General features: G+C 40.4%; 1 protein-coding gene across 3 annotated transcripts; it reads left to right on the plus strand.

The window, feature by feature from the left end:
* The first annotated feature begins 1,141 nt into the window (after window positions 1-1,141).
* SANBR (SANT and BTB domain regulator of CSR) lies at window positions 1,142-23,184 on the plus strand. 3 transcript variants are annotated; one of them, XM_064415658.1, is made up of 21 exons: window positions 1,144-1,301; window positions 4,120-4,285; window positions 6,134-6,320; window positions 9,457-9,550; window positions 10,529-10,767; window positions 12,071-12,129; window positions 12,748-12,908; window positions 13,711-13,797; window positions 13,912-14,022; window positions 15,733-15,856; window positions 16,002-16,154; window positions 16,339-16,544; window positions 16,910-17,009; window positions 17,480-17,512; window positions 18,114-18,213; window positions 19,207-19,301; window positions 19,421-19,449; window positions 19,539-19,612; window positions 20,248-20,336; window positions 20,701-20,792; window positions 21,166-23,184. In XM_064415658.1, exons 2-21 carry the CDS (start codon window positions 4,136-4,138, stop codon window positions 21,200-21,202), a joined length of 2,220 nt encoding a protein of 739 aa, XP_064271728.1. In that variant the 5' UTR covers window positions 1,144-1,301; window positions 4,120-4,135; the 3' UTR covers window positions 21,203-23,184. The 3 variants fall into 3 exon arrangements, with proteins under 3 accessions (XP_064271729.1, XP_064271728.1, XP_064271730.1); XM_064415659.1 differs by lacking the exon at window positions 16,002-16,154 and having other exon boundaries at window positions 1,142-1,301; XM_064415660.1 differs by lacking the exons at window positions 1,144-1,301; window positions 6,134-6,320 and adding an exon at window positions 2,651-2,874.
* The last annotated feature ends 27 nt before the right edge of the window (window positions 23,185-23,211 follow it).

Consider the following 23,211-nt stretch of genomic DNA (forward strand, 5'->3'; position numbering starts at 1 on the left):
TACCATCCATCGTGGAACAACTGGATGCCATCATAATGCAGCAATATTCCAGCATTGGTTTTTAGTGGTATGAAACCAGTGGCTTTTGCTTTCCCTGACACCTAAGGGAAGCTTTCAGACTGACTTAGAAAAATTTAGATTTCAGATACTTCTCTAGATCAGTGGAATAGTTTTTTCTGAATTTTTCTGTGCTTTTATTTTTTCCTTTTTTTTTTTTTTTTTTTTTTTCATTCTGTAGCCTCACTGTGTTATTCCAGAGTTTTACAAGTGGGGTTTTTGGAAAGAAAATTATTAATACCCCTGATTTTTGCCAAACGACCACGAAGGGAAGGATTGTTATGTGGGAAATGGAGATCTGGGCTGGTCTTTATCAGGCACGGGTGGCTTCCCACGGGAAGTGATTTAAAAATGTTTGGGAATACTTGAGACGGTAGGAGCCATGCAGTAGGAATCGAGCTGTGTGGGTGAGATAACAGGATTGGGACAGCGTATGCAGAGCAGCTCTGCTGAGCCGCTCCCAGCGGCTGGGCTGTTCTGTGCAATTAATTAGCTGCAATTTCACTGTTCTGTGTAATTAGCTCCAATTTCAACGTTCTGCTAACAGCGGATCTAGTGTTTGCATCAGCTGGAAACCTGGGAAAGGCTGGGAAGGACCGGGGCTCCATCTCTGTGCTGGGAGCACGGAGTGCACTGACGCTTCGCTGATTAATTAATTAGCTGTGCTTACGTCACGAGCCAGGTGCTGGTGCCTGGTGCGTTACCTCGGCGGGCGGCACGAGCTCCCCGGGCCGGGCTCGCCCTTCCCCGCCGGGTTCCGGCGGGCGGGAGTTGTGCCAGCGGAAAACTCGGGAATCGCCGCAGGGAGCGGCTGCGTGACGTCACGCGGAGCGAGGCGCGCCGTGACGTCACGGTGACGCCGCGCGCGGGGCGGCGCGTTGCCGGGGCGACCGGACGCCGCGCGCGGGGCGGGAGGGGGGCGCCGCCGCCGCTGCACTGCGGCAAGGCGGGGCCGCCGCGCGCCCGGGGCGGGAGCGCTCCGCGCCGCCCCATTGGCTGCGCCCGGCGCGGGGGGCGGGGCCTGCTCGGCCGCGCCGCTCCCATTGGCGGAGGTCGCCCCCCCTCACGGCGGCCCCGCCCCTCCCCTGAGGGCGGTGCCGGCAGATGAGGGCGCGGCGGGCGCGGGCGGGGCGGCCGCGGGTCCCGCTCGTCCTGCGGTGCTGCTGAGCCCCGGATCGTCCCAAGGAGGAGCCCACCCGCACGTCCCACCCAGTCCCGCCGGCCCCGCGCCTGGGAACCGCCAGGTAAACCCGGGAGGGGTCCCGGGGGAGAGCGCCCGGGGGGCCCTCGGTGTCCCCGCACTTGTGGGTTGTCTGAGACGCGTTTTTATATTTTTTAATTTAAGCGCTTTGTAATTTTTACCGTTGGCTGGTACGCGGGCGAGCAGCAAAGTTGCTGTTGTTCGTGTCCGCCGCCTCATTCTGCACCATCACTCCCTCGGGCTGTGCACGGAAACCTCGGGGCCATCCCGCCGTCCTCACCTTCCCTCAGGCTCTGCCCTGCCAGGGCAGTGGTGCTCCCTTTCTGCATAATTCATAAAAAAGCGGAATCTGATTGTGGGTTTCCATCCTGAATTAACTCTTGGGAGTCCTTTGCGCCGCCTGATTTGGAATTCTGAGAATTAATAGGAATTTCTGTTCTCACGTGTCTTTCTGTGTTGTGCATCTCAAATGAGTTGGTCAGAGTTAAATAATTTGGGAACTTTCTTTTTTCCAATTTTCGTAGTTGAGGAAGGGGTTAACATGAGCTTTCCTTGCAGTAACAGAGCAGAGAGAATCTGTAGAAGCTGCTTTTTCTCTTAAGAATATGATTTCTTACAGGCTTTATGTTGCTGCTTTTAGAGACTTCTTGCATGAGACAGAATCTTGCATGTGTCTTTATATTTCCTACAGGGTTCCTAAAGGACAAAAAGGCAAATATTGAATGCCATGTGTAAGCTGCACAGAGGAGTCCCATGCTCTCTGCAGAATACAAATAAAAATACTTCTTCTGTGTTCCTGTAATTAAGTCTCTTCCTTCGTTTGTCTTTGCAGAAATAAGCATATACAGAACTGTATTTTAATGTGCAGAATAAGCAAATAAAGAGACCTTTATTGAGAGACAAAGACTTGATTGTCTCTGAACGTGTCAGCACGTTTTAGAGCACCTGTCATCCCTTCATGCTTGGGCTGTCCACAGGGTTGATTTGTAATAAACTTGTTACCACTGAAGCACTCAGAATTTTCCCCTGTAAATTACATGCTCCCTTTTTTTTGCCAAAAAAAAAAAAAAAAGTTTTCCTTCTCTCTTCCTTTCTTTCTTTGATTGCCCAGTGTAATCATCCCACCCTCACAGTGGTGATTTGTGGAATACTGACATTGCTGGTGACTCTACTCACATTAAGCCTATTTTATGGTGGGAAACCAAGGGATTGTGATGCTCCATCACTTACTTATCTCATCCAAACATATTTTTAAACCAGCTGCTCCACGAGCTGGCACAAGCAGTCAGCCCTGTGTTTCATAAGCACTGGGCTGGGCTCTGGGGCTGACCTGCCCTGGCCGGGTCATTTCCCCTCCTGACAGCAGAAACAGGAGCTGTTTGGGGCTGGCTGTGATTGCTGCTGACATCTGTGTGCACCACGGAATCCCCACAGTGACACTGCCCCCAGGTGCTCCCAGACATGGGGACACAGGGGCTGAGCCACTTCCACCTGGCAGGGCCATCCACTGTACCCGGAATTCCGGGCTCCTGGAGCCTCTGAGGACCTTTCTCTTTTGAAACTGGCTGCTTGGCGTGTTTGACAGCAGATTTCATTTGGACAGAATTGCTGAAATGGTATGGAATGTTCTCCAGGACTTGTCCTCTGTTTTGTGGCTTTTTAACCTTTTTTTTTAAACCCCATGGCTGTGGGAAACCAAAGAATTCTCTCTGGGTGGGTTCTGTGCTTTTTTCCTTCTGATTGAATTCAGCTGCTCTTTGGAGAGGATGAAAGCTTACAGTTACCTGCTGCTGTGATTTCTGCTTCTACCAACAAAACAAGCAGAAAAAAAGGCTGGAACACCTTCTAGAGGGAGGAAAAAACAGGGCTATTTTGTGTATTTTAAGCATCTTTTCTTTTAGGAAGAAGGTGGTGCAAAAGAAACATCAATGTATGTATGGTATGCTTTTAGTAACAAGTTATCAGGTGTTATCTAGGTGTATTTTCTCTCAAATTCTTTATAATTCCTGCTTTGTAACTCAAAAATTTGTGTGTGGCTTTTAAGTTCTGTTATTAAGTATTTTTATTCTGAGCTCTTTGTCTGTGTTTTACTTGAACATGAAACTCTTAATCAATGCCCACAGTTCTTTCCCAGCATAAACTAAATCAGCACTTTGAACTTTTACACTGTTCCCTGGTGCTATACATAAAATCCACAAGGAAAAAGAAAAAAACCCAAACAAATGAAATGTAATCCTGTTTTAGAATGTGTTTCTGCTGTCCTTATATGCTTTGTTCTGGTGTTGAGCTTAGAGCCAAGGAATAAGAGGTGTTTGGAACTGCTCATCCTGGCTAATAAGGAGTTGGGGATGAGAGTTGAAGGAGATTCAGGCTGGTTTCCTGGCTCTGAAGTGTTGATGGCCCTTAAATTGGTGTCCTGGCTTGGCTTCTGAATAATGGCAGTCAGGTGGGCAGAGCAACAGGAGAGCAGAAGGTTTGTGAGAACAGGCAAAAGTATTTGAACGTGTGTAAATTTGCATTACAATGCTCCTCTGTAACTTTGGCTGTTTATTCTGAGATTTTTGGAAGCCTTTCTCTTGTGTTGGAGGCCTCAGAGGTGTGATTTCCCCTCTGGAAAGAGGCAGCTCAGAGGAAAGGTGGATAATGCCTGCTGCTGCTGCTCTTGGGTTTGGTGTGCTTTGCACATCTGCTTCTCCCTCAGGGTTTTGAGAATATGTAAATTTTGTCAAAAAAGCCTCAGTACTTTACTTTAGTGCTGTGGTAAACACTTCCCCCAGTAATTTATGGAGTGCTGCAGGTATAGTAGGTCAAGCTTTAGCAAACCATGCAGTGAGACTTGCTAAAAACTCTTTCTCTTCTAGGCTTAAGTAGCCAAAGATGAGTCGTGGATTCTCAGAAAACAATAACTTCCCCTATGACAACAACCAAATGGTTTTGGATATGATCCTGTGTTCCCTAATTGGTGTTCCTCAGCCTATCAACTGGGACAGTGTGGCAAGGCTGGTTCCAGGATACACATCCAAAGAAGTGAGTTCACTAATAAAAGAATTTGTATGCTTTAAGTAATGCTTTATGGAGAAAAAAAACATTTCTTGGGGGAAGGGAGGGAAATTGAACTTAAGGGTTTTTTTCCTAAAGTAATTTGCACCTAATTGAACATGTTAAATGATGAGTAGATTGAAAAGAGGTGGGGGGTTTGGTTTTGTTTCTACAGAACCTGAGCATTGAAATTGAGAAATGCGTTCTGCACTGTATTTCATTGGAACTTATAAAGAATAAAAATGAAAATTACCGGAAAGGAAAAATTAAAAAGTGGAATTAAAAAAAGGTAGCCGTGCTATTGAATTCCAAAGTCCCTAGCTAAGACTTGGATGGAAGGGATGGCAGTACCACTAACCCCATGCAGGTTGCAGTGTCCTTACTAGGAAACCTAATAACTTTCTGTGTGTGTTGTTACAACTCTAAACAAGGAGGAGTTACAGATCTCTATTGGGTAAGGAGTGCAGCTGCTTCTTTTTTGATCCTACAAGGAGTGGATTTTTCTTTCTTTGGTTGGAGTAGAGTTGGAAGAACCTCTGTATACTTCTCTTTCTGGATTGCTGAATTTCCTGGTGAAATGCTCCTTTTTTAATAACAATTTCAACTTTTTCATTTCTGAGAGGGTGTAAGCTAAGAAAAGAAAATGTCTTTTGCCCTTGTGATTCAGCAAAGCTGAAAGAAAACAAGACAGTGGTCTTGACTTTCTTGCTGGCCTAATCAAGTGTGTCAGCTCCCATTTATAGCCCTGCTGTTGGGCGTTGCTGTAACCTTGTATTTTGAACATAAAAATGAAGGACTGGGTGTAGAGGCTTCTGTGGAGTATTGCTGCTTTTCAGGTTCTTGGCAGAGGCTTGGGGACGTCTCTATTGTTCACCTGTCAATGTGCAGACAGCACTGTGCATGTTAAATAAAATAATATCAGTGAGCCCTCTCCTCACATTAATTCATATGATTGATTAGTACATGTCTGATTGCTCTGTTTTTACAGGACTGGATGTCTCAGCTATGTTAAGGAGTCCCTGCTTGAGGCAGTTAGAGAAAAGCACAGATATCTCTTTATTTGTCTCTTCTATGTGACTGGCATCCCAAATTTGAGACACTGAATATCAGAAGGATGTCCCTGTGTGCCCCTGGCCCAAGGGGGCACTGGCCTGACATGTCTGTTAACTCAACCCTAAATAAATAAATACAAGAAGCTGCTAATGGAGCCCCACACCTGTGCCACAGGAGGAGCACCTGCAGAATTAAGGAGATTTATTTGTATGTGCAAGTTACCTCTGTGTAGGACTTTTCTGAACCAAACCTGTAGTTTTGATTGTGTTGGTACAAATTTACAGAATAGAAAGACTTTCTAGTTCATCAAAAACAGGGGATGGGAAGTTTATAGAATTGCAGTGGAAAGCAGCAGTCCCTTTGTCCAAATTGGAATGGAAGTCATAAGGTAAAAGAATAAGAATTGTGAATCAATTTATATAGCCACTCTTTATAACATTTGATCATGTTTATGGTGAAAGAACTAGTTATGAGAATTCAAACTCTCCCCTTAATTTTAACTTTTGAAAACTGGGCTTAAAATCACAGGGTTTAAGGAAATTAAAGTTGAAACAGGTTGTATCTAATTTTTTCTCTTTCTACTAGAATCATTAATTATGGTAACTCATTTTACTGTGTTTATGTACTTTTTTGATACCACTAAGTAGGCAGCATTTATGGGTTTGATATCAGTGACTTGCTCACATGCAAAAATGTGCAATACAGTCTCCATCTCAAGTCATAGTTATTAAAAATGTGCTGAAAGCTACTGCTTCATTGTCCTATCATTTAATCTTGTGACAGTGTGCAAAAAGGTTTGATGAGCTAAAAAGCAGTGGAAGTTCACCTGTTGACAACCAATATAATCCCCTGATGGCTGCTGGTGGGAGTCCTGTGGAAACTTTAGCTACGTACATCAAATCCTCCTTGCTCGATTCACAGACAGAGTTTCAGGAGCCTGCTCTTGGGCAGGATTCCATTACTATAACTGGTATGTTTTTAGTCATTCTGACCTATATTGGCTTTGATAATCAGTGTGTGCATGCTTCTGTCCTGAGTGGTTAAGTCCACCCAGGAGTGACAGTCATTCATCTCTGGAGGGTTAAGTATGGATATAATGCATACAGCAAGGCACTTGCCATTAGTTTAGTTTAAGAATCAATGTTTGCTTGGGTGTTTTTGGTAACTTGTCTTCCAAGAGGCATAAATCTTTCTGCTGAATTCTGTTCAGGATTTTTGGTGGTGTGCTGTTAACCCTACAGCCATTTGAAGTCACATTTAGCAGCATTATTAAAATAACTGGAGAGTATAATATCTAGAGAAAAGCTGCAGGAAGGTGAGGAGGTGATCCCTTGAGGGCAAATCTTCCTCTCCCAGCTACAAGCCCTGTGTTTGCCATGGATAGGTACAGAGGAGTTGAAGCAAAATGTAGCTAATTTTTGCTTCAGGACAATCTTGAGATGACATAAAATGTGTCTTGGTCAATTATGTGTCCCAGCAATTTTTGAGCAGAAGAGGACCAAACCAAATATTTGTAAATTCAATCATAGCACAATTAAATATTGTTAACAATTCCTTTCATACTACTTCTGTCAGAAGTTGTAATTAAATGTGTGTGTTATTCTCTGATTTTCAGTACAGAGATGTTCCAGTGACTTTAGAACTTGGTAAATGTATTTGCACGAGAAATTTGCTTCAGTAATGAATAAATAATTTCTGTGTTAAAAATTAAGACGACAGTGAAGCATTTAAATGCGTTCTCTGTTAAAATGTCCTTCCCTGCAGCTTTCACTGTCTTTGCAGCAGAAAAACAGCTGTTTGACCTTTGTTCAAAGTCTTCTAATAGCTCTAATCAAGGGCTGACACTGGAAAACTGTATCTGGAGTGTCAAGACTGGAAGTGCTTCCCTCCAGCTTTCCATTGTGTGTTCCATGCCTGATGTGGGATGATGTTGCTGGCACCCACAGGTCCCTGTTCACAGGATTAGCAGCTCCCCAGGAGGCAGTTAACTTGAGCTAACTCTGCTTCTAGAACTCCTGAGACAATTAGTGCATGTTTTCTTTCTAACAATGTCATACATGTAATGAGCATTGATGCACTCAAGTCCACTAATGTAATGTTTCCTTTGACAAGATCCTAGCCTGAGATTGTTCTGTTTTCTTTGTGCCTTTGGATAAATCATTTGCCCTGTTTGAGCGTAATTTGTTGATATGAAATTAGGGTAATTAATCTTTTTTTCTCACAGGCTTGGGTGAACTCACCTTCTTAGTATTTGTGAGGCACTTCTGCATTTCAGAATTGGGGATTTGAGACAATCCTATTTGTAAATTTTTTTTTTTGTTTAATTAATTGCTTCCTAGTGGATTTATTCACATTGGATTATTGCTAGGATCAAGAATTTTGGGCCTGTTTGCATTTTTTTTTTTTTGTAGTCATGAGTAACAGAAAGAAAAAGCAAATCAGGCCATACTCATTCTGAGCTGGATTCTGGTTTTGGCTAAGTTATAAAAGCTCATTTAATACTTGCTAATTACAAGGCAAACTGCTGGTAAGTCTCTCCGATGACATGTCATGACAGTAAACAAAGACAAAAAATAGCCTTTTACCTAAAGAATTTGTTACAAGGTTTCAAAAGTTAAGCAGTCTGTAAGCTTTGGAGAGGAGGGAAAAAAAGATATGAAGCAATGTGTGGTGAAGTTCAGATGTCCCCATTCATTTGGCTGTGTTGCATATTCTTGTCAGCATTATTGCCTTCAATAAATCACTGTGCTCACAATGGACTTGTTAATATATTTGCAGGCAGAACTCTTTCATACCATGTATTTCCACAGTCCCTTCTTGTAAAACTCCCACCTTTGATTGCAGCCAGGGCCTGCAGTGAGGATGGCTGCCCGGGAGCTGTGGCTGGAGCAGCCCTTCCCAAGGTTTTACTGGGACTCAATCTGTTGAGTGAATCTTCCCTTCTGCTAACTGTGCTCCCTCCATTAAGGACTTACTAAGACTGAACTGTGCAAGGCCTTTGGCTGCACCTTTGGAGAAAGTTTACTTAGTTTCTTCTGCCTCTGGTGCAGTAATTTTGCTTTCCTGAAGGGCAAAGCTGTTATGTTCTGAACCATATAATTTTTGCTGTCAGTCTGCTGTAGTTGTTCAGCCATTAGATGAAGAGGTCTGTCTTAATCTTCTTCAGCCTCTTACATTACTCAAGAGAGAGATTGTTTCTGGAGCTCCCAGAAATCTGAGAGAATGGCATAACCATGGAAAATCACCACCTTAGGGTTTCAGTGGAAGACAGATGTGTGCCCTTCCATTGTTTAGAAAATAATGATCTTTCTGACTTCTAAGCAGGATTATTGAAGTTTCACATTGCAGTAATCCATTCACAGCTGAAATGACAGTCATGGCTTTAACCCTTGGTCCAGAACTCAGTGGATTTGGTGGCTGCACTCCTGAACCTCACTAGGTTGTTGTGTGCACCTTCCACTGCTTGTAGTACCTTTGTGGAGATGAACTGTTTTAAGTGCATCTGTCCTTTATTCCTGGAACAACCTTAATGATGTGGCTCTAGGACCAGACAAATTTCCTGGTCTGTTTTCTTTGAACAACGTTTGATGTGATCAGCTGGTTTAAGCCACATGTGTGAGAAATTTGGCAAAAACAAACACATCCTAAGAGTCTCCTGTGCTTCTCTTTGGAAGCTGCTTATTTCCAAAGCTGGCACATGATGGGTGAGGAGTGGCATTGGTCTCGAGTTCTGTCCTGGCAGGATCTTAGGAGCCACTTCCCACAAAGTAGACCAGGAGAGCTAAAGGAATGGGTCACATTCCCAGAAGGAAGTGCCACAGGCTGAGTCTCATGCCTTTAAATACATTAAAATCACAGAGCCAGAAGTGAGCTGGGTTTGTAGCCAAGTGTCTGGGCAGCCCAGCAGTGGTGCTGCTGTGAGTTCCCATGGGTGGCACTCAGAGCAGCAATCTGGATTGTTTAGTAGCCCTTAGGGAAGCAGATTTGCTGCTGGCTGTGCCATTGCTCCACCATGACAGCCATACTTCAGCTGCATTTCCAAGATGCTGAAGAGCAAAAGATCAGGAGTGTTTGTTCTAATGCAGCCTTTTTTCCTTACATTGAAGGAAGGCCCAGTGCAGCCTCCTCAAGGAGTTGTTCTTCAGAATCTGAGAAAGGTCCTGTACATAACACTGGAGAAAGCACTGATGAAACTCAGGGGTAAGAAGAGCTTTGTGTGTTTGTTATCTAGGGGATTGTAGAATTGACAGAAAGATGAGCAAATTACTGAAATTTATCTGCTACCAGAAGGAAAATAGCTGGAAACAACCTAATAAATGTTGCAAGAAATTTGGAAACCTTCTATTGCTGCAGAAATTCAAGGAGTTGGTTTGAGAATGTCTTGTGTGCAATAAGATAATTATGAATCTGTGCATACTGTTCCTCTGAGTGATTGATCACTGCTGTGGCAGGAATGAGAAACATACCTGGTTTTATAAAGGAATGAAACAAGACTGATGCTCAATTACTCTTTAAAAATACTCTTGAACATAGATTTGTCCTGTGTAAAAGCAGGAAAAGAGCTGTAAATGAAAAATTTTCCATGAATTCCAGTAGCCATCCAGGTTATGTTTATTCCATCACATATCCCTGTTTTCCACACTATATATTTACACATAGAATAATGTTTGTTTGAAACTTAAGCATCTCTTTATAGAGGCAGCATTTACTGATTCTAGCTTCAAGCATTTCTTAAGAAATAGAGATTTTTAATGTGCAATAAACCAGATCTTAATTTCCACTGATGAAAATTGCTGTTACTGTCCTTGGTGCCTCAGTGATTTAGGCATCTATATCTGGTTATTATTTGAAGAATATTAAGAAGGGAGAACAAACAAGTTCTCCATATAATTCAAGTAGTATCCTATAACAAACAGGTGACAAAATTGGAGAAAGGAGCTAGAAATGTTCTATTTCTTCTCCCTTAATTAAATCACTCTGATTATCTGTAGATGATATGCCTCTGTCTTCTATCCAACAATAATTTCTATTGATAGTTAATAACTGCAGTTTGTTTTCCCTCTGTTAATGACATCTGTGTTGCAATGTGTGACCCAGAGTTGGAGATGAGGTTGTTGGGATTTGGTGCCCTGATTGGCTTAGGCTCCTCATTTGCTTTGTGCCTTTTTTCCTTTGGAGGCCGAATATGGTGATCCATGTGTGTGACGAAGCCAAAAACCTCAAAGAAGACTTTGTGTGTCCTCGAGACCTTTTGATTTCAGAGATGAAATACTTTGCTGAGTACCTGTCAGTGGATGCCCAGCGCTGGGAGGAGGTGGACATCTCCGTGCACTGTGACGTTCACATCTTTGACTGGCTGATAAGATATGTCAAAAGGAACTCCAAGGAGTCTGAGGCTAATGAAATGCCCACTTTAGGTAAAAGCAGATCATTTCTTGTAGGTTCATTATGTTCTGTACTAATAGAAGATGAATGGTTTTGATGCAGTTCATCCCCAGTCTGTTTCTGGCTGCTGTCAGTGATGCCTCATGTTTAGCTTTTATATTTTCAGATTCTGTGCTGCTTCAGTGTGTGGGTCTGGGTTTCATATTAAGGGTTGGTGAGCTCTCTGCACAGAGCAGGGAGACAAAACAATTCCTGCTCCAGCTGGGCACCAAGGACAAATGATCCCAATCCCAGCCCAGGAGCACAAACCCCGTGGGCTGCAGAGAGAAAAACAAGCAGGGTGGGACTGCAGGGGCTGCAGCTGGGATTGGACACTGAACTGCAATGTGCACATGGAGCAGAGCTGAGCCCAGGGAGAGACCCCGGCAGCGCTCGTGCATTTTGGGACCATTGGGGCTCATCCTGGTGCAGCCCTGGCTGGGCTCTGGTGCTGCCCAAGGTGGATCCACTGAGGAGATCCTTTTAATTAACCCCTATTTTATTCTTTAGCTCTAGCCTCTCTTCTAGAGCAGCCTGCACAAGGCATCATCAGTTGTTAGCAGAGTGTTGCAACAGAGATCCTCTGGTCATTTCAGAAGATGGCTCTGCTTTGCCAGCACTGACAGCTTTGAGGAAACATGCTGAAAGTTGAAGCAATAAAAAAGCCCTAATATATTTTGGGATGTGATGTTTTTAATTAAGGCTCTTCAGACCTCTTCTGACCAAGGACAGAGTGGTAGATTTTAAATGCTGATGATTGGTTTGCTTGTTTCTCCTCTGCTCCCTGTTGGTACAATTGCAATGTTTTCTACAATTTCAATGCAATCCAATACAATGGTAGAAGAGCCTTTGTGGATTTTGAGGCAAGTTTTAAATTTTTAATGAGCTTTTGCTACCACTTTTTAAAATGTAATTTTTTCTCTTGGTTTGTTTATAACTTGCAATGTGAAGGTTATGTTGAAAAAATCTCAGCTGGGTGTGATGGCTACAGATGGAAGTTAATCTTGTCTAATTGTTTAGTCATTGTATCCCTGTGAAGCCTCCTTTTCCAATTTTAATAAGGTTTCCAATTTTAATAATTTTTCCAGGTTATAGTTCTACTCTGGCCACTGAAATGGTAAACCAAAAGTTTATTTCTTAAGACGGTTAAAAGGTTCTGTATACTAGAAGATGGAATGACAAGTTGTTTGCTAAAATAACAGCTAACACAGATGCTGAATATGAAGAGAGGGATGTGAATGAAATTTATAAAAAAATCCATGTAAAAAACCCCACCTTTGTTCTGTTACCTTCTAGAACCATCAAATGTCATCTCAATCCTTATTTCTTCTGAGTTTTTGAAGATGGATTCATTAGTAAGTATTAAGAAAGATTGATTTTCTGGCATGAGGGCACAGTTAATTACTGGGTGTCTTAGCAGCTTGTTTGTTGTGCTTTGGCTGTTACATAAACAGGTGCTGCAATGAGAACATTTTGAGATTTTTGACACTTCTATTCAGTGCAGTAATCCAATATTTGTAGCATCTGAATGCAATAAAGCTTAGGGTATGTTATTTCTAAATGTGATAGTGTGATCTAGAGTGCTTGTTTTATATCCTTTTCTACATGAATGATATGTCTGCAATTTAGGATCTGATTTTCCAGCTCTATAAGGAATAGCTGTTGACTTTGTTAAAATGTTTGTCAAAAGTTCTGTCATTGAGGTGGCCCACAGCAAAGCACAGCTGTTGAGGTTGAGATCCGTGTGTTTTGTGGTTCTATTTTGACAAGCAACTGGAAAGTTACTGAAAATTTTGGATAAACTAAGTCAGGTTATTCAGGATCAACTTCAGGCAAATTTGAGGCTTGTTTTGTATTTTGAAGTCAAACTGAAATAGTTTTCCAAAACACCACACTTAAAAGTTTTGAAGCAAGTAGTATGGGGGGGCTTTTTATCCAGAATTCCTTAACATTCATATTTCTGTTTTTCCTAGGTAGAGAAATGTATTCATTATTGTCACCAAAACATGAATGCTATTGTAGCCACGCCATGTAACATGAACTGTATCAACGCTAATCTTGTTACACACATTGCTGATCTCTTCAGGCACAATGAGGTGGAAGAGCTGAAAGACAAAAGAGACAAATTTAAGAGGTGACTTTTTTGCCTTAATACGCTTCTGAAGTGCTGTTGAGCTTTGGGAACATATTTCATAACAGCTAAGACTGTGCAGTTTGAAATTGTAGATTATATATTCTCATGGAATGTATTTTTAATGCAGAATATCATGGTGTGACTTCAGAACTTTATATTAAAATTATGAGCAAAGGAAAGAACTTTTATAGGAAATGAGCAAAACGAGAGGCCACACTAGGAGCATGGTATGGGAGAATTATTCATGAATTCTCACATGGGAGCAAGGGGAGAAACCTTTTATGGGATGACATGCTCCTAATTGATAGAGAATGGTTTGGCTTCAGCATCCTGTGAACTTGGATGCTTGGACTTGGAATTCAGGATTGCTGGGAGGCTGAATAGTGGTGCTGGAATGTTCTTTCATCCATCAGGATCCCAGCTTGATCAGTATCAAGAGAAGGGCCAATGACTGGAGGGCAGACTGACAGACAAGCAAGGTGAAAGCAAGGGAGGATTTTAGTCTGTAGGGATGAAGGCTTAGTCTTAGAAGGAAGTGCAGTTTTACAGCAATATTCACTAATTAAAGGTCTTCTAGTCAAGATAAAAGCTGGCAGTTAATATTGGCAAGCATTTTAATAAAGAAAAAATCAAAATATCACTTTTGTCACACTTGTGTAAAAATGAGATGGACAGGATAATTTAAAGGAAAATTATATTAAAAGCTAGATTCTGTGAGAGACTGTGATTGTTAATCTCACTATACATAAAGCAATTTTCAGGGTTTTTTCTAATGGATGAGCTATGTTGCTGTCATTAATAGTAAACTTTTCTGCAAGAAGATTGAGAGACTGTTTGATCCGGAGTATGTAAATCCAGATTCTAGAGGAAATGCAGCAACTTTATACAGGTATGGCATTTTTATATGGCTGCTTCAATAGCAAGGACAGCTCCTGTGTTTAGAAGCTCTGCTCTTACTCCAGTGCTTTCTTTCCTTCTTTTTCTTTTTTTTTTTTTAATCTAGGTGCTGTTTATGTAAAAAGTTGCTAACCAAAGAAACTGAAAGGAGAATTCCTTGTGTACCAGGAAAAATCAACATAGACCAACATGGGAATATTGTCTATGTTCATATAAGGTAATGAATTTGTACATACATAAAATGTTTCTTCAACTCTGATTTTGGGTGATTTTAGAAGTACTACATACTCAGATGTATTACAAAATTAAGTCCCAGATATGTGAAGAGTATATGAAGCACCTCAACTTCTTGTGTCACCTAGCAAAAAATAAAACAAGGGATGTGATTATGATGATGTGCTACTAAAATTCATTCAGCAGTGCTGCTTCTGAATGAAAATGGGAAAACTGCAGCCATGATTACTGGAAGGGCTGTTTTTGGGTTGCACTGCTTTAAATAGAAAATACTCAGCTAATTCTTTCATCAGTTGGTTTTTAAATGTGTGCAGTTGATGATTGAATTAAATGCTGCATTTCTGCAAGGTTTTTTAGTGGAGGATAGGCCCCACTATGCCAGCAAAGAAAAGCTAAAGAGTATTTTCTAATCTGACTTTAGACTGTCAAATCAAATGCTCAACCTGCTTAAAGGCTGCTATGAATAAACTTTGCCAGTTGTTTTTCTGTTCCTGCAGTATTTGTCAGAGGAGCTTGCAGGGCCTGTTCTGTATGCAAGCCTGATTCATTTGGCACAAATGTTTAATTGAATTCTGTCTGGCTGATCCATGGCTGTGAACAGCTGGATTCTCCTGTTAATGAAGATCAGTCCATGATCAGCTGCAGTTCCCTTCCTCCCCACATGCCCATTTTAAGGGGGATGGTGGGAGATTAATGGCAGCAGACCTTTTTCATCAGATCCATTGTGTTCAGAACAACCCAAACAGTTCCATGTAGCTTCCATCAGTTATTCCAAGGTGTGGAGTTAAGTTCTGCCCAGCATCTACATAGAACCAAATCTTGTGCCTCTGTCTTGACCTATTTAAGATTATTGGTGATTAGTCACATAAAATTCATTAACTGTATTACTTCACTTAAGCTGAGTGTATGTGGCTGCTCTGCAATTCCCAGCAGATAAATTACTCAGAGAATTATCTAGATTCTAATTATTTGCCTTGTGCTACTTGTGATGCTTTGCTACACAGAATATGTTTACTGAGAAGTGATGCCTGAATTCATGCTCAGGAGCTAATACAGTTCTATCTTTAATGATTTAAAAATAGGTTTCTGTTTATTGGTCCTCTAGTGGTGCCTAGGACTGACTTCCAACTGGATGTGCTGCTTGCTTAGTCTAGGCTAGGCACACATTTAACAAAAATGGTTCAGGCCAGGGCTTAACAGTGGGAGGAAATTTTATCTGCTCTTTCTGAAGATAACAAGCCCCACTGCAACTTGCACATCTCTTTTGAATTCTGAAGAGATGTGTCTCATTTGATCACAAGGAAGTAACAAAGTCCTGCATTTTTAATACTAGAACTGCCAGGTATGTACCTTCATCAAACGGGAATGAGCTTGTGTTTTCAAACTGTATTTCTTAGCTGTTGCTGTGTTGCAGATAAATAGAAGATGTTCATCTTAGCTTGTAAATTTGCAGTATATGGATCTTGAGATAAATCAAGCTGTAGCTCTTTGCTATGAGTGAGTTTAGGATGTTCTGGAAGAATAAAGTCTCCTCTGTCATGCTCTGAATTTAGTAATTATTGTCTGACATTGTATCCCTCCTGTTGTAACTACTGGAGGCTTTTCACCAGTGTGTTTTCTGCTGTTTTTCCACCTTGTGATCCTGGTGGCAGGATCAAAACAGAGTGAATACTCTGATGTTTTGTTTTTTCAGAGACAAAACCTGGGAAGTGCACGAGTATTTAATTGGCCTTCACGAGGAGCTGAAGTCCTGGCGGGATGTTTACTGGCGTCTTTGGGGGACTGTCAACTGGCTGACCTGCTCAAGGTGTAACCAGGTTAGGTAATTCACTTTGGCTTGTGGGGGGTGAAGCAGGGATTAAACAGCTTGGATAATATTTGGTAATAAAGGTAGGCAGACATTCTTTACAGTGCACTTCCATAGGTTGTCTCACCTCTCCCTCTCTCTTTTTGCTGCTGTAGTCTTTCCTGTGCACTGAGTTCTCCCACTGCCAGTACCATTCGCAGCCAGTTCTTTATCCTGGTGTAGCAAGTGCTCTGGGCTCCACTGGCACAGGAGTGTATCCCTGTTGTAACCAAAAAGTTCTTCGGTTTGACCCTACAACCCTCCCAAAGGTACTTCAGCTCTCCTTTAAAGAGCAAAGCACGTGGTGGGGGTGGGCAAAATTATGTTAGGAAAACCGATCTTTTTCCAAAATTAGGATTGTAATTCAAAAGTTGAACTTTTGTTATTATACTGACTGGAATCAGTTCTTCCCATTAACTCCAATATTTGATCTTCTGCCTCTGTGTATTGCAGGGTTGCAAAGTGAGGGATCATGTGGTGGAGTTACCTCCAGAAAGCAAAGATGGGGATGCTTTGCCATCTCAGAGTGAAGAGGGGGATGCTTTGCCATCTCAGAGTGAAGAGGGGGATGCTCTGCCATCTCAGACTGCTCAGATCTTGAATGATCTGCTGCATCACAGAGATGTTATAGTTGTTCCTTTCACTAAGGATGAGAATAGGTAAGAACATTGTATTGTGTTACTGAAATAACTTAGCCCTCAGCAGTGAACACGTGTGCTTGTTATATTGGAGTTCAAAATGAGTCATAGGTCTTTCTAAGGGTAACTTATTTTTGATTGTTTACTTGGAAATTGGGAAGTGAAGAACAAGTACTTTCTCCTTTCACTTTTCAAGCAGGCTTTTAGTCACTCAACCTCTGTAAGCATTCACTGCTATCTTTATATTTTAATGTATTGCTGTCAAGATGTTATGTGTCTGACTCAGAGGTCTGCCTGCTCTCTTGATACATGTACAGTCAATGGAGACTGATTCTGAAGCAGTAGGATAGAATTATTTATTTTTGGTTTCTGTATTTCTCCTGAAGTGACTCTGGTATTGGGCTGGGTGATGACAAAGGCCTTGAATGTGATGTGCTTGTGGAGCCAAATACACCGTGGGGCCCCAAAACTGGAGAGATCAATGCTGTGAGTGCTGATGCTTTTCCTTCTTTTCTTCTAGTAATGAGGATTCTTTGAAGAAGTTCTTGAACAATTTTTAATAAAAATAAACCCCATACATTGTTGGAGTAAGACATAGATACAAAATACGTGGTTGGTGAAAAGGCAAAACTTATCCCATGTCTGCTGGAAATATTTCAGTACATAACTTCCCTGATTTTTGATCAAAAAATCAGCTGTAAATATTTTGAATGCTAAGTTTACTTTCACTAAAACACGAATTCACTGTATTTAATTGGTCAGTGGTTTTCAAGCTACTTGGGTTTGATCATTCCACCAAAATTTGGGGTTCAAGATGGGAGGAGGCCTGGGAGTTACCAGTGTAGAGTGCTGTACTGTAACATACCACTCCTATTTTTAGAATTTCTCTCACTTTTTTATTTGAATTATTATTATTTCCTTAACTTATATGCCCTTTTTTCTCTTTATGGCAACAGTTTTTGTCTCTGAAGAACTGGACTTTGCAGCTGGTTAGTAAAATATTTTACTATTTTTAAATATGGAGTCTTCTGTACTAGCAAAGAACTAGCTTTGATTTTTGTCTTACTTTCTAATAAATGAGACAAAAATATATTTTTTTTGCTTTAATTTGGAGGTTGCAGTATGCAAGAAAGTATGGTAAGTGTGAAGTAATACTTTGGCATTATTGGAAATGAGAAATCCCTTTGAATGTTTTTATAAATGGCAGCAAGCCACACTAACACTGCACGCATCAGTTATTAATAGTTTTTAGGCTGGCAGAAAAATCAAAATGCAAGGATTGAGTATCTATCTCTTGGCTGGTCTGAGGTGCTTCACGTCTTCATTGTTAAACTTCATAATTTCTCATTACTAGGCACTCATTATCATTTAATTAGGTAAAAGTGTAATATTTAGATAAATATTCCAACAATGTAAACATCACATTACCGAACATTTCCATAATTCTGTGCCTGTCTCTTAGGAATTACTCACTCTTTGGTCACTCAGGGAACTATGCTGGATGTCAGCACCTGCAAGACAGATTTAATATACCATTTCATAGAAACCCAGGCTCATTTTTATTCTCTGGCTTCTCCTGGTGTTGCTTAGAAGCAGCAGTCGCTGTTATCTGAAGAGGAGGAGTACACCACGGGCTCAGAGGTCACTGAGGATGAGGTGGGGGATGAAGAAGAAGTGTGCAAGAAACCAGGTACATCAAGTCCTTACAGTCCTCCTCTCTGGAGTTATGAGATAGGGATTTGAGGCAGCAGAAGTCCTCTGTAAGCAGATTTTGAATATTAGGTGTTTCAAAAATAAGACTCAAAGTTACTTGAATTTTATCCCTAGTTTTCCTGTGGTTAGATACAAATTACCCCCCTGCTCGGTGCCATCAAAAATCACTGGCAAACAAGAAAAGCTGCAGCTATTCATGTCTGAGAAGTCCCTGGAGTTATCAAGCACTTATTTTGCAGGAAACTCTCAAATTAATGAGATTTCATGTAATAAATGTTGGAAGAAAAGGCAGCAATTACATCACTGCTTTTACATGCAAAAAAAAATTTGCAGATTTGTCTTTTGATTACATAGAGGAATGACTGGTTAATGTAGCTAAAATTGTGTCTGCATTGAAACTAAGCTTTACATGATCTAAAAAGACTTTTATTCATTTTTTAATGTGCTAATGGGTTTAGGAACATGGAAAGCCAAAAAGCAACTTCTCCTTTTCACCCTACTAATGATTCATCGAAAGAGAGGCTTCCAATGATTTCTTTGTTCTTTTTGTCATTACTCAAAGGGCAATTGGAATTGTAGCAGTAAAAAAATATATATATACATTTTGAAATAAAATGTTTGTAATTTAAATTTAAACTTGTTTGATCTGATATTGCTCAGAATTTAGTCATTGGATTAATATGGTCACAAATGTAGCTTGTATGTGCATTATTTTTTAAAGGGAAAAAATATTTGCTGTTATGTGCAATTACTCTGCATTTTAAATGCATACTTGAGTTTCTGTATATTTTTCATAGAAAAGCATTTGAGTATGTTGAGTGTGTTAGCATGCCTGCAACACTAATAAAAGAAAAATAGCCTATTGATTTACACTATTTGTAAAGAAATAGAGGGGGAAAAATACTTTAGTAGCTCTGTAATTGAGAAATTCCAACTATCTGAGGGTATGAATAGACATTTCTTCCATTAGCAGGGAGAAAGGAGAAATTAAAGAAATCCTACAGACACCCAAAGAAAGCAGTTTCTTCACCTAGTGTTCAGAAAAGGGAGAAGCCATCTGATAAGGTAAAATCACAGCTGTGAATCCAGGCTCTCTAGCTGGCTTAAATTAAAGAGGAATTTGCTCTTAGTTTTGGGCTTGACCTTAGAAAACCATGTTAAATCTGGGTTTTTTTCTTCAACAGTCAAGTTCCCGAGATGCTTCTCCATTTGTGTAAGTTTTCAAAGCCCTTGAGAACACGTTTTAGTATCTCCCTCTTTTAAGGTGTTCTTCCTAACGGGGTGTGTGCACCTCTCTTGCAGTGTGAGCATGCAGCAGAACAAGTGGGATGCCTCCAGGTCCCTGAGATACAACCAAGATGCTCAAAGAGAAGATGGTCTGTTCCTGCATGAGTTTAGCTCTCATGAAGTTAACATTATGCAAAGGAAAAGATCCAGCTAATTTTCCTAAAATTCAGTTAGTTACATCCCTGTAGGGTGAATTTAATCTCCTACAGCAGTGGGATTTGGGGTGTTAGTGTGATTTATGTGTTTAGGTTCTGTGCTGACATTCCAAATACAGAGATTATAGTTTGTCATCTCATGATTATAAAAATGTGCAGATATATTTTCCTGCATCCCTGTGACATTTGCTGTCTGTGCAGATAAACAGAGAAACATCCACTTCCATCTCTTTCCCAGTCTCTGTGACTAAAAATATTCAGAATTGGATTAATTTGTTCTGCCTTTTTTAATCTCTCCTGAAACTCTTGTGCAATTTTGCTGTTTTAAAAACTTCTGCCTCAAAACCATTTCCTGAGGTTTTGATCTCAGTGTAAATGCCTCAGGCTGACTCTGGTATCTGCCAAGGCTGCTGAGGCTGCATCAGGGTTTAGGAGTTTGGCTGTTCAAGATCTTTATATGAACTAAAAGAAATTACAAATCCAGTATCTCTAAAGTCTGTGTCTAATCCTCCTTGTGTTCTGTAGCAATGAAAACCTCTGTTCTAAATATCTTCTCTTACTTCTGACAGATCAGAGAAGAATGTCTGAGATCACAGGGCACTTAATAAAAATGAGACTGGGAGACCTCGATAGAGTCAAGTCCAAAGACAGCAAAGAAGTAAGATTTGTCCTGGTAAAATGTAGTGTTTGCAGAGTTGAAGTGAGCCTTGGTTAACAAAAATATTAAACACAAATAAATATAACATATATTCAACACTTTAGCTATATAATTAATTTTATCAATCTTCATTTTGTTCTACGTGTGATTTTTTGAAGATTGGAGTTTAAAATAATATTTAAAGTTCACTCGTTTTAAAAACTGCTCATGGAAAGTAGAATGGGTATAAAAAAACCAGTACTGGGTTGTGATAATGGACAAAAGTATGCCAGAGATTGTGCTGAACATTAGTGATATTTTTATGGAAAGTCACTGATTACATTGAAATCATGTCAAAACTTGAATATTTTTTTCTGGGTTCCAGTATGCAGGAGGCATTTATTCTAGACTTGAAGCTCAGATTAAAGCCTCAGCACAGGTCAGTGCACGACAAAGCAATGCTGAGAAGAATCCCAGGTAAGATTTTAAAATAAAATAAATAAAATGGATTTTGGGAGTGCGGGGTGGAGGGTTTCAAAGAAACATTTTAAAGAAAAACATGCTTCATTTCACACACTTATGGATCAGCTTCCCTTGGTCTCCCAGGAGAGCTGGGATAATGAAACTCTTGGAGCTGTGCTGGGGGGAGGTTCACTGCAGCTCCAACATCATTTTCTTTATGGGAAATTACGGAAAACCAGAAAAGTGTTAGCCAAGACTTTTAGCCTGTTCTTTGTCCACCTTGTAGAACAAAACCAAAAAAACCCACACACATCAAAAACATGCATTAATAATGTAAAGAACCTTGTATTTGTAATGTAAATATGTTTGTCATGTGTTTTTAACCCAGGTCAAAAACCCGTTTTGGTCAAGGCCGTCCAACATAAGGAGTCGTGGACACACTTTAGCCAGAACTCATTACTGCTTCCAAACTCCCCTGCACTCTGACATATGGACAATGCACATCTCTGAAAGCTTTCCAGTGACTTATTTATTACTTTAAGCCTTGTAAATTATTTTGTGCTATAAATGAATGCAAACCCAATAAGGTCTGTACTTATTTTAATTGTAAATATCCTATTTGTTAAAGTTAAATTTAATTGCTTTTTTTAGGCTACTGTGTTAAGTTGCATAGAAAATATTTTATAAATCTACAAAATTAAATTATCAGACTAACTTTATTTATGGGGGAAGATACAAATATGCCTTTTGGTATGCTAGAAATACTGAAAAAGCAAGACTACTGAATTCTGAATGCAGTCAGCAGCATTAACCCAAGTCTCCTTGTGTATTTATATTGTGTTGTATTTGATGGTACATTTTAGGTCAGTCTTCTGGGGTTTTGCATTTCAAGTCCATGACAATATCTGTGACTTAGATTAGTTTAAGAAAACTTTTCATGCAGTTCTGAGGCTTCCTTGTGTACATCACACGACTCCCACTCCTCTGAAGGTGGGTGGCAGGTAGGGACTAGACCTCCAAAGATGCTCTCAGTGCTGTGATGGTGCAGCATTGCATCCTGCATGTGAGCCACTTGCTTTTCTTGTATATGAAATCTGTACCCATCCCCATTCCTGACCCCCCTGCACAGGACAGTGCTTTGTTCCCTTCTAAAACCCAAACCTTGTGATGCAAAGCAGTTCTCTCTCTAACTGATGCTATGCCACTAAATTTCTGAGCAGAGCTGTTATTAATTCTGCATTTTTTAACAGAGATGCATCGTTACAAAGCCTTGTGCATGTAGATCTTTTGGGTCTAGTTACTCCCTGAAACCTGCCTGATTAACACTGTTTAGAAGTCAGATGCACTTTCAAGTTCTGTATTTGGAGCAATAGAACACCAATCCAGGGCTACCAAAATTAAATAACTTGCTTAGAAAATATGTTGCATATTAGCAGAGAAAATGGCAATAATAATAATAATAATAATAATTATGATGATGGCTGAATTCAAGGAAACACGTTCTGACTTTTTGAAACAGGTAGAAAGAGAGCTCAGGGAAAGCTTATTCCAGCTCCTGGCTGTATAATAAATTGTGAGTTTGGAATTAAGTCAGCAAGTTCCTGGGTGGGAGGGTGGGGTGGGGTAAGGAGAGGGGAATTTTTTTAAAATGCTCTTCTCTCCATTTGGGCTTTTTTTGTTTGTCTTGTTTCTTGATGATTTTCGGTAGGTGTTAGAGGACTAGGATAGCAATACTTGAAAATAATGCTGTCAAGGTGGAAGATTTTTATTGAAACAATTAAAATCAGTGTTACTTGTGTGCTTTGTCCAATGCTGTAGCAAAATGGGAGCCCAGTGAAACCAACAAGCAAAACTGGATTTCAGTGGGTTTGATTTTGGGCAGGAGCTGTAACTTTACAGGAGTGCTTTAATCTGTTACCCAATAAATAAGGTTTTGTGAAGGCCTCAGGCCTGTTTGCAAGTACTAATGCAGTTTGAAGCACTTGTAGTCAATGTTGGAAAACTGATTGTTGTTTGTTGAAAGTATTATAAAACCCATCAGGTATGAAAAATGCAGTAGAAAAAGTGTTTGGCTACGATTTTGTGACTTCTGATAGGGGATTGTTCCAAATTCCCTTGGTAAACCTGGGGTGAAAGTTGCAGGCTGCATGTGTGTGTGTTTAGTTTTCATAGAACTACTGACTAGAAGAGAAAGGAGGAAAATTCTGCTGGTTTTGTTCTGTGGGGAAGTGCCAGTTCTACATGCCAGTATTGTTTCACTCAAAAATATTTTTGAGCCTATACAAATAATATACATGATGTGCAGTGTTATCTTTTTTCCCCATGCCAACCACCTTGAATTTTTTTCTTGTATTAATTTTGAACATTTGTCTTGGTTTAATGGAAATAAACATTATTAATTTGAGAAGTGTGTGAGTTTTTTATAGATGCTTTT

The sequence above is a fragment of the Passer domesticus genome, chromosome 3, assembly GCF_036417665.1.
Source record: "Passer domesticus isolate bPasDom1 chromosome 3, bPasDom1.hap1, whole genome shotgun sequence".
In the NCBI taxonomy this organism is placed as follows: Eukaryota; Metazoa; Chordata; class Aves; order Passeriformes; family Passeridae; genus Passer; species Passer domesticus.

What these genes read in the sequence shown, in the direction of transcription:
- SANBR (XM_064415658.1), top strand. Translation starts at nt 4,136, where the DNA reads ATGAGTCGTGGATTCTCAGAAAACAATAACTTCCCCTATGACAACAAC. An exon ending in TTTTGAAGATGGATTCATTA is followed by an intron (nt 12,130 to 12,747) that starts GTAAGTATTAAG and finishes TGTTTTTCCTAG; the next exon opens with GTAGAGAAATGTATTCATTA. An exon ending in ACCCTACAACCCTCCCAAAG is followed by an intron (nt 16,155 to 16,338) that starts GTACTTCAGCTC and finishes TGTGTATTGCAG; the next exon opens with GGTTGCAAAGTGAGGGATCA.